Source organism: Talpa occidentalis, unplaced genomic scaffold (genome assembly GCF_014898055.3).
Source record: "Talpa occidentalis isolate TD23 unplaced genomic scaffold, MPIMG_talOcc4v2.1 talOcc4.10, whole genome shotgun sequence".
In the NCBI taxonomy this organism is placed as follows: Eukaryota; Metazoa; Chordata; class Mammalia; order Eulipotyphla; family Talpidae; genus Talpa; species Talpa occidentalis.
In genome coordinates, this window is record NW_023600993.1 from 9,631,977 (window position 1) to 9,642,662 (window position 10,686).

Sequence of the window (10,686 nt, forward strand, 5' to 3'; positions counted from 1 at the left end):
CCCTCATAGAAACGGGGTTCACACTTGAAAATCTTTCTAGGAAAACATGCCACCTGCAGCCTGTGGGGGTCCCAACCTCACAGGCCCTGTTCCTTTGCAGGGATGGGAGCAGGAGACACAGGTCACTTCCCTGCTGCCCTTCAGTGTCCCCAGCTCTCCCCTCAGTGTCTGGGGGCTCACGGTGAGCACATGAAGGACACGCGAGCGCCCTCCCAGCTCCGCTCGGCACGACGGCAGGACCCACGCGCCTTTCTCTCTCGCCCGCGGCTGACATAAGCCTCTAGGAGCAGTGATTTCCCCAGTGACTGACTGGGTTGTCGTTGTCGCTGCAGCTCAGCCACATCCTACATGTATACTGTAGCGGGGACACGCGCATCAGTTTAGAACTGTTAGAGGAACCAGTGTATGCCACAGCTAATCCTAATAAACCAGATGTTTTCGGAACGTGTCTTCTTGTCTCTCTGTCACGGGTGGGGCTCGGATCCCTGGCTCTACCCCTCCTCCACACTCCTTCGCTCTTTCCACACAGCGGCCTGAGGGGCTATTAAATGAGGCCCTTCACTGCTCAGAGTCCTCCCATGGCTCCCAGCGCCACTCAGGTCAGACCACGGTACTTATCCAGCTGAGCGACCCAGGCCCGTGGCCTCCTCGCTACCCACCTTCTTGGTGAGGCAGCCCTGAGGGAGCAGGAAATGAACAGAAGTGGGGTGCTGGGCCTGCAGCAGAGGGGGCTCATGAAGCTTTGGGGGCAGAGGGAGCACTGGTGGGTCCTAGAAGTGAGACTTTCAGGATGGCCGCAGGAAGCCCAGGACCCCCCAAGAATGGTGTAGCCCCAGGAAAGTCAGTAGAAGATGCAGTACCAGGAGTAGCCACAGGGGGACGCTGGCAGCCCGACTGGAGGAGTGTGGCTGCAACTCAGAGCAGACCGCTGGTCAGGCCACAGCCTTGACCAAAATGGAAGCTAGCAGGGAAGGGACAGCCATGACTCTTTCTCTCCCCATCTTGCCCCTGCTTCCTAGGGTTAGGGTTAGGGTTGGATTAGGGTTAAGACCAGCAGTCCCCACCACCTGGCTTCCTCCAGCCCATGGTCCAAATTGGCTGCTCCAGCTCCTGCCTCCATATCTTTGTTCCAGCTCACAGGAGGGAAGATGTGAAAGGAAGGAGGTCGCCTCTAGTCTTTCAGCTCACATCTAGAATCTGGTGGCACGGCCACAACTAAACACAGGCAGGCTGGGAAATAGCCAGGTAGTCGGAGAAGAGGAGAGGGGCTCCTCTCAGGAGCAGCCGGAAGCCTGTGCCTGAAAATGAAGTGCTCGTGCCAAGGCGTTCCCTGAGAGGAGAACCAGGCTCCAGGTCTGCCTGGAAGAAGCCCCCAAGGCAGGTGAGGTGTGAGAATGGGCTGGGGGTGGGGGGGGGGGGAGAGGCCTAGAGGGCGGGAGGCCCTGACGAAGGCTGAGGTGGTGGGGATGGACCAGGAGGGGGCACTGAACCAGCAGTTACTGAAGCGTAACTAAAGGCTTGGCGGCTGCCCACAGCTGAGGGCCCAGGAACCCGGAGGAACAGGAGGATCAGGTATAATTCTTTGGAAAATGCGCAGACAAGTTTTAAAAATATGCCCAAATTACTTGTTTTATCTTTCAGAAAAGAATGGAAATCCATATTGGAACCCCCACTCCGACAGGAGCAGGAGTGACACCCCAATTCATTTTCACACCAGCTGTGGGTGATTGGTGGTATTGCCTCCATGTAGCTCGGTAAGCAAGCAGGGGCTCAGGGATTCCTCGTTTGCTGAGCTCTGCCCAGGTCGAGGCCCCATCTCAGACCCGCAGGGAGCAGTATTGCCTGAGGGCAGCTTCCTGGCTCAGAAGAAGAAACTCCCTGAGGTTGGAGGTCCCAGGGCCTTCCCATCGTAAATCCTCCGAGGTCAGTGGTACACTTTTCCGAATGTGACAGTTTATGCCTTCAGACTGCCTGCTCCTTGAACTGGGGCTGCCCTGGGCCCTGGCGAGGGCACTCCTGACTTGGAGGCCAAAGGCAGCCCCCCTTCCCTGGGCTTCCTCTGTCTGCGGTGGTGGGAGGGCACTGGCAGCTGTGTAGGCGTTTTCCAGGTAGAGGAAAGAAAAGACCAAAGGCTTTTTTTTTCCCCCAGGTGGGGAGGATACAGGATAAGTGGGGAGAAGTTAACTCTTTTCTGTAGACTTAGACTTAGCTCATCATGCAACTGGATCAGGGCCAGGACTAGGGTGAGGCAAGGGAGGCACTGACCTTGATACAAAATGTCAGTGTGCACCCCAAGACTCAGTAATTAAGTCCTATTTTAATGAATCAAAAACCTTGCTGTGGGCTGGAACTATTTTTTAAATTGAATTTAATGCAAAACATTTACAATGAACCAAATTGCAACATACTAAGACAGACGCAAGACTGCCGGCTTCCTTTTGCTTCCAGTCCCAGCATGACTCAGCTTTGCGCTGTTGCTCACTTGCTTCCTTGTCCCCATCCCGCCCCCCGACTCATTTTCCTCTTTTGTGGGGTGCAACAAGCTATCCCCAAATTACATTTTTGATATGCAAGTTGTTTATTCCCTTTCAATTGTCCAGTTGATGTATTTTTCCATCCGTGAAAAGTGGGGGGCTCTCTTGAGTTGGGATAGAATGCATGTATTTCCCAGTCCATGATATGAAAATAGTCTTTCATTCAACAGTTTTACAGAGAGGCTGGATGAGTGAAAGCCGTTAAGTGAGGGACAGAAGTTTGGTTTGTTAAATTAAAAGTGGGATAACCACTTTCTGACTTCTCAAGAGAAGTCTGATGAAATCCAACTCTTAGCCAAATCTGTTCCTTCTGGGGGCTCCCCCGTTTGTGGGCCTGGAGGGTTGGGGTGCCAGGAGGCAGCCTGAATGGCCCCTCATGCACAGAAGCTGAGTGACCATCTTCAGGCCCCAGGAAGCACCCCCACATCTATCTACTGTAACTTCCTTCCTGCTTACCACTGACAGCGCAGTTGCTTCCTGTTAATATTTATGACACTGCCGTAAACACCTGGGACAGAAAGCCCGTCCTTGGTCTAAAAAGCAGCCGAAACTGCAGGAGGGCATGGTGTGGCCGGGTGTGCCTGCCTTGCTGCTGGGGGTGGGCAGTTCTGGGGGTGTCAATCCTGGACTGTGAGCCTGCCATGTGCTTTCTATCAGGGAACTAAAGAGCTATCAGTTTAAGGGATATTTTTCCTTAAACCTACACTTGTGTTTTTACTTGAAATCTGTGGCAAAATTTCAAGTATCCGTAAAAAAAAAAAAAAAAAAAAAAAAAAAAAAAAAAAAGGTGGGTTTTGATGTAGTTCCCCCCCAATGCCTACTAAAAGACACACCAGTGATTTAGAATGTTTTAACGTCTAAACGTGTCATATGTTGGCTCCTTCGGGTGGAGCCCAGCATTTCACAGACACCCAGGCTCCCTGCAGTCCAGCTGGTGCTGTGGTGACTCACTGGACGCCCAAGCGAGGAGTGGCAACCATAGACATCCCCAATTTACAGATGGGCAAACTGAGGCTTAGAGCGGTGACCAGGCAGTAGATGGCACAGCTGGCTGCTGGCCTCAGGGCCCAAGCAGTGGGGGATCCGAAGGGCATCTTGAGAAAGCACCCCAGACTGCCCCCAACCATGCCACAGCCCCTGTGGCGAGGCCAGGGAGGCACCTGACCCTGGGCTGAGGGAGATGGTGGCTTCAGTCCTCAGTCCCTCAGCCATAACAAGATCGACTTGGCCTGTGGCCAGTGCAGTGGGGTGAGATGGGCGGCAAGCTGGGCCCGGGTGGGGCAGGGTCAGCAGCCTCCTCCCCGCCCTCCCACTCCGCACCCACTGCTGCGGCCGGGCTGGCTGGGCCTCTGTCCCTGGCACCGCTGCCCTCTGTGCTGTGGGGCGCAGGAGGTCAGTCACACCACACGGCTGCGGGGCTAGCCTTTGATGGACAGCTGTGCCTAGCGAGTATGTCCAGAGCCAGTCCTGGCTGTCTGCGGGGGAGCAGCTGCTGGCCCTGTAGTCAGCCATACTCCGCCACAGCTCCCAGGGCCACCAAGAGGAACCGAGGGGAGTCCCACTAGCTCCTGCCGTGCACTCAAGCCCCCCTTCTTACTCTGAATGAGGGGCCTCAACTCCAGAGTGCTCCCCTGGGCCCCTCCCCAATTCCTGCCCTAAACGCTGGGGCACAGGCCAACTTCCACCCCCTCCCCGGGCTGCCAGGACACAGGCCCAGGCTCCCACAGTGAACTCAAGCTTTATTGCCGCGCAGACACTCCTGCTGCCTCCCAGCTGGCCCTGCACACAGGAGGAGACAGTGGGTTTGGGGAAGCAGCCAACCAGGGCCAGGAGGGCCAGGATAGAGGGGTGCTGAAGGGGGCCCTAAGATACCCCCACCCCAGGTTTCCCTGAGTGGACCAGCCCCAGGACCTGGGGGCTGGCCTATGCCTTGGGGGAGGGGGCTCATCCCAAGGTGACACACCCCCAGAACTGCCCAGGCACAGGGGCCGGGGTACTCCACTGAGACCCCGCAGTCCGCCATGCACCCATGGGTGCAAGGAGCAGGAAGAGCGGCTGTGCACAAGCAGCCACGGGTGCAGTCCCGGGAGCCTGGGTGATTCAGGTCAGCAGTCCAGGCCGATGGACACCAGCAGGTCCTCGAGAGCCCGCAGCCGCTGCTGTGCCTCCTCGATGGCGCTGTACGTCTGTACCGTGCTGGCCACATGGAAGCGGATGTCGTCCACCAGGGGGATGGAGTCCGTCTCCTGCCGGGCCGCCACGGCCGCCGCCTCCTCCCTCACGGCCTCGGCAAAGTCCTCCCGCTCCACCAGCTGCGGACAGGCCAGCTCAGGGCACGTCCACTACCACCTCAGCCCCCGCCCGCCACAGTGTCCCGGCCCACCTTCTCGATGACCTTGGCCATGTACTCCGTGCACTGGTCCTCGAGCCGCGCCAGGCGGAACAGCTTGGCCACGCGCCACACGCCCACCACGCTGTCCTCGTCCAGCAGCTGGGCCAGGCTGCGGCCGCACAGCCGCTTCAGGCCCGGCAACAGGTACATGTCGGCCACGCTCAGCACATCATAGGCTGCTTCAGGCGGCAGCTGCCGTGAGGGAAGAGGTGAGGGGGGGCGCTAGGTCCCTAAGGTCTTGCAGGGGCCCAGAGGCCAAGGCTGGAGGCAGAGGAGCCCGGGAGTCCTGTGTTCCCGGCATATCTGTGGGCCAGGCAGCAGGCAGGGCCTTTCCCGGGAACATGCCGGGACCTGAACCGCACAACAGGCCTGTGATCTCGGAGTGAGACCCTGGCCCAGTCACTCCACTCTCCGTGCCGGTTTCCTCTGTGAGGAGCAGAGAACCAGGCTGACCTTGAAGACAGGAGGTATCTAGTTCCTGCTCTTTCTACCCCCACGGTGTACCCTGAACCCAAGAGGCCATATGCCCAGCTCCTGTCCAGACTGTGGAGGCCCAGGGAGCGGGCTACAGACAGACTGGCAGGACCTTTGCCGCCACATCATAGGCTGTGAGCACCAAGCCTGTGACATGCACATTCATCTGCTCAAGATGTCAGGAGTAACAACTATAAGGCCCCCATTTTATAAAGGGGGACACTGAGGCATGGAGCAGTTGCATAACTAGCCCAGGATCACACAGCTTGTGAGGGGCTGAATCCACCCTCAAAGAGGCTTAGGGCCACTGTGAAGCTGCCTGCAAGGGGGCAAAGCTCCTTCAGGAGCTGACGGGGCGGGTAAAGGAGGGCACCTGGTGGCAGGGGCAGAGACTGGACAGAGCTGCAGCAGGAATGCGGTTAAGGAGGTGAGGGCTGGGCCAAGGAGGAAGCCCATCAGAGGCCGAGGGAACAGCCCGGCACTTAGAACGGAGGGGAGGTGACCGTCACAGCCGGGCTGGCCCCTGGCTGCCGCCCTTCTCCCAGTGACAGAAGCCCCTTCCCCAGCTCGCCTCATTGGCAGCTATGACACCAACCCGGCTCCCTCTGGTGCCGCTGCCACCGGCTCACAGCCAGAGAGCAGCAGGTGAGCCAGCGCTCCAGCCTCATGGAAGACCCCGCCATGCAGCCACCCACCCTGGTCAGCGCCCCACTGGCCCAGGCCCGCACCTCCGTGTGGTCGCTGTAGATGTAGTAGAGCACGTGGGTGAAGACGTCGGGCGAGATGCCGTGCAGGGTGATGGCCGGGAGGCCGCCCGACGCCTCTAGCTCCTCGTTCTCGCAGAAGTGGTCATCTAGCAGGGCCCGGAAGTAGTCGCTGCGGCCGCAGAAGAAGGCCTGGGGGAGGCTGGGCTCAGGAGGGACCAGGCCAGGGCTGTGCCCGGGTGAGCTGGCCCAGGGCTTAAGGTGGGGACTAGGGGCTGCGGGGGCGGGGCGGCACCTTGTGGCAGAGGAAGCTGCAGTCGTCCACCCGGAAGCAGACATCAGGGCAGCTGTTGAAGCCATCGGGGCAAGGGAAGGGCAGCTCCCCGAGATCACCCTGGGGCCAGGAGAAGAGGCGCCATCAGTGCAGGCAAAAGGAGGGTGACGGGCTCCAGCCAGGACCCTGTTCTAGTTTGAGTCCCAGAGGACAACTGAGACCCCACTTGCAGATTGAAACACAAAAGCCAACGCCTAAGCTCAGAAAAAGAGGACAGGCTCAAGGTCACACAGGAACTGAGCCCTGCGTGCGGGACCTAATCCCGCAGCCTGGTCCGCAGGCCCCACACAGGCCTCCCGCCTCCAGGCCCAGGCTGCGGTGCTTACGCGGAGCTCGGGGGGCAGGGCACAGTCGGCCAGCAGGGCCAGGTCCTCCCGGAGCCGGGGGTCCAGGGGTGGCGGCTCGATGGTCAGCACCTTCACGCACGTGCCTGGCTTGGATGCCACTGCAGTGGGGAGAGCACCGCTTCAGGGAGCCGGGTCGCCCCACCAGCTCCCGCCTAAGGCCCTGGACCCCGAAGCCTGGACACACCGAACTCAGACACCTTCTCGCACTTGGCCTCCAGGTCACTGAGCAGGTCCCACAGCTGGCACTGCTTGGCCAGGCGCTCGCAGTCGCTGACGTGTTCCACACCCACGTCCAGGCGGCCTGAGTGGGGCGGGAGGCTCAGGGCCTGAGGGGTGCTTGGCTGTCCCCAGGCACAGCTTCATAGCACGGTCCCTCCCGCCAGCCACTCGGCTCCAGGCCTGGGACTCCCAGGCCTACTTGGTGCCGTGGTTTCCCCATCAGAGCCTACACCCAAGGTCCACAGGCCCAGAAGAGCGCAGAGGGGCTCAGTCTTTGGCGGAACATGCAGCTCCTGAGCAGGCGCACCAGCCCCGTCGTCATAACCCACCCCGGGGGCAGCCGGACAGACCCCACACTATAGGAGACGAAGCACCCAGAGGTGAAAGTCGGCCCAAGGCCACACCTGGGTCTGCTGCCAGAGAGAAATACACCCCCCTCCCGGGCCCCACCCCGGTCCTGGGGTCACCTGTGTACAGGTACTGTAGCAGGGCCCCAAAGGCCACAGGATTGATCTATGGGCAGAGACAGAGAGAAGGTCAGAGGCAGCTGCCCAGCACACCCCCTGCTGTCCCCGGGCAGCCAGCTGACCCTCCTGCACCCAGGGCCGCACCAATGGGTGCCTGAGGACCACAACGCTCTTGCCCTTCCATTTGGTGTCCAGCATGTTGGCGAAGTATGTGCTGCGCGCACCCAGGACACAGCGGTGTGCCCGGAAGGGCTTCCCATGCACCACGAAGACCACGTCGCTGTGGATGCCCTGCTCCAGAAGGCTGGGGGGCAGAAGGGGGGGTGCTCGGCTGTGCTGAATCTGACCACTTCGGCCCCATTCTACCCCACAGGAGAACCCTCAACCCCACGAGGCCACGTGCACAGGCCCACCCTGCACCCCAGCTCACCGCTGCAGGAAGTCGTCATAGTAATCCCGCCTCCGGCAAGAGGCCGTCACCTGCTTGTAGTCCCGCAGGGCCCGGCGGATGCCATCGCTCAGCGCCCCGTAGAGGCAGCGCTCACCGTCAAAGGTATTGGCCTCACAGCGGGCTCCTGGGGGCGGCAAGGCTCCCCGGTCAGCAGGGTCCTGGGGCTGCTTGCTGCAGCTGGGGAGGGGCCGCAGGGAAATTCTAATCTCCTTCACCTCCTCCCCTCTTCCCACCAGCTGTAAGCGCTGGAGACCCTTCCCAAATTCCTCTGGGCCCACTTGGACCCCGGCATCCTCCCTGCCTGGGCCCAGTGACACAGACACACTCGTGTTCACGCACACACACACATCCGCGCACGGAGACAGCCTACACTAAGCTGAGCGCAGGCCTGTTCTATGTACTAGGGACACAGTCGTGAACGGACTAGCCTGTCCTCACCGAGTGGACATTCCTGTGGGACAGAATAGTAAGTGGGTTCACAAATTGTGCCGGGCGCTACTAAGAAAAACAAAGCAATATAAAGGGTGACAAGGTGGCAGCTGCCACACGGGGGTCGTGGAAGGTCACCGTGGCAGTGACAACATGCAGAGACCTATGACGTAAAGAAGCTGGCCATGCAGAGATCTGGGGAAGGGTGGGCTAAGCAGGAGGAACAGTGAGTGCAAAGGTCCTGAGGCAGGGGCGAGCCTGGAGTGCTGGAGCACCGGGTGGCACCAGTGTGGCTGCTCAGTGGGCACAAGGCACCTGAGCTCCGACCAGAGGGCAGTGGGAAGTCACTGGGGTGAGACTCCCTGGCTGCAATACGGAGAACAGACTGTAGGGGAGGCAAAGGCGGCAGCATCAAGACCAGAGGCTGGCACGGGGCTCCAGGGAGAGAGGCTGTCGGTGGGCTGGGTGGTAGCAGTGAAGATGGGGAGGGGGTCACATGACAAGTTTCTGACAGTCAGTTGACTACTCTCTGGCTGGATGCAGGACGCAAGGGAAAGACATACACACAGGGGCCATGTGTGCAAATATGGACATGTGCCCTCAAGCCCACACAGCCTCTGCCCGACTCTCACCATTAGCCAGAAGGTAGAGCACCAGTTCCTCGTGCCCACACAGGCAGGCGTAATACCTGAGGGGGGAGGAAGGCGCACACAAGAGGCGCTGTCAGAGCTGCAGGGGCCCTCCCGCCGCCCCTGCCACCCTCCCACCTGGCACTCACAAGGGGGTGCTGTCCCACTTGTCCCGCACATTCACTTCCACATCTCGCTGCTCCAGCAGGTACCTGGGAGGGAGGAGGTCAGGGCCCGTCAGACAGGTGCAAGGTCTGGGAGGGGGGAGACCACCCAGGGGACGGCAGGCGCCAGGGAGGTCAGAGCAGAGGCGGAGCCCACGGGGGTGCACGTGGGACAGCCCCTGCCTGGGCTGAGGAGGCCGAGTGGCCCGAAGGCGCTGGAAGAAAGATGGGGCATCCGTCCCTTCCAGAACCCGCTGGCTCCCTGGGGCGCAGGGCTGGCTGGGGCCAGTGGAGGCGGGAGCCGGGAGAAGCTACAGCAGGCGTTCTAGCGGTGTGGAAGTGTCAGGCGAAGTGGCCGGATTCTAGAAGGTGGAAGCTGTGAGATCTGGTGGCTCCTGGGACGGGGCAGGCGGGGAGCAGGGTCAGCGCGGGTGTTGGAGGCGGCGCGGCTGAGGGGCAGCCTGGGGGGACGTCCCGGTTGATCTCGGGAGTGCTGAGCGGCATTTAGCTTTGGGGGCAGCAACTAACTCCTAAGGGGCACGAGATGCCCGGAAAGGCCTCAGGAAACGGGTGGGGTCGGGGCACAGCGAAGCCGCGCCCGCCCGGGAGTGCCAGTGGTGGGCAGGGGCCGAGGCAGAGCCCCGCACGCCAAAAGGGCCCCCCTCCCCCCGCAGCCTGGCCATTGAGACGGCGACGTCAGCATCAAGCTCGCATTTGGGAGTTGCGGGGCCCCGGGGACCGGAGGGCCATTCCGGGTCCCAGGCAGGCCGAGCCCAGGCCGCCCGAGGGGCCCCCGGGCCGCCCCTCCCCGGCCCCCAGTCAGAAGGCGGCCCCCCCTCCCCGCGCCTCTCCCCGGTGCGCGCGGAGCGTCCTCTCCCGCAGGAGGGCTCCGGACCCCCGAAAGTGAAACACCGCCCAGGCCTCCCGCCCGGGGGCGCGGGGGGCTGAGGCCCCGGGGGGCCCCCGTCTCGGCGCCCAGGAGCCCGCTGGGGGGTCCGCGCCGGCTGGGGCGCCCACCCCGCACCCTCCGGGCCGCCGGCTCCGGGCGCCGCCCGCTCCCCTCCCGCGCCCCCGCGGCCGCCTCACCGCACGCGGCCCACGTCCCCTTTCCTGCAGCTGGCGAAGAGGTCGCTGGTGTCCATGGCGCGGCGGCCGGGGCCCGAGGGGAGACTCCGCGGCCGAGGCCCCGGCGGATGTAAACACGCGGGCCCCGCCCTCGCGCTCCGCAGCGGCGCCTGGCGCCCGGAGGACCGCCCCGCCCGCCCGCCCCGCGGACCCCCCCGCGCCCCGCCCGCCCGCCCCGCGGACCCCCCGCGCCCCGCCCGCCCGCCCCGCGCGCCCCCCCGCCCCGCGCGCCCCCCCGCCCCGCGCCCGGGCAAGAACGAGTCGGGCAGGCGGCCGCGCTGGGCCCGGCGAGGTCTCCGGGCGGGTTTAATGGGGGTCCCGGGGCGCGGGCGCCGGCCCCGGGGGCGTCGGGGGAGTGGGGCGGGCGGCGCCGAGGCTGCCCCGCGGGCGGCGGGAAGCGAGCGGAGCCCGGCCGGG

The 10,686-nt window shown here is 62.4% G+C and overlaps 1 protein-coding gene across 2 annotated transcripts; it reads right to left on the reverse strand.

Moving 5' to 3' along the window:
- Positions 1-1,594: 1,594 nt before the first annotated feature.
- ABTB1 (ankyrin repeat and BTB domain containing 1) lies at positions 1,595-10,354 on the reverse strand. 2 transcript variants are annotated; one of them, XM_054687800.1, is made up of 12 exons: positions 9,328-9,437; positions 9,130-9,192; positions 8,984-9,039; positions 7,902-8,046; positions 7,616-7,775; positions 7,472-7,517; positions 6,970-7,086; positions 6,765-6,883; positions 6,400-6,498; positions 6,129-6,296; positions 4,918-5,118; positions 1,595-4,846 (listed from the first exon to the last, which is right to left on the reverse strand). In XM_054687800.1, the coding sequence occupies exons 5-12, from the start codon at positions 7,667-7,669 to the stop codon at positions 4,640-4,642; spliced, it is 1,011 nt and encodes a 336-aa protein (XP_054543775.1). In that variant the 5' UTR covers positions 7,670-7,775; positions 7,902-8,046; positions 8,984-9,039; positions 9,130-9,192; positions 9,328-9,437; the 3' UTR covers positions 1,595-4,639. The 2 variants fall into 2 exon arrangements, with proteins under 2 accessions (XP_054543775.1, XP_037380124.1); XM_037524227.2 differs by lacking the exon at positions 9,328-9,437 and adding an exon at positions 10,231-10,354 and having other exon boundaries at positions 1,597-4,846.
- Positions 10,355-10,686: the final 332 nt, after the last annotated feature.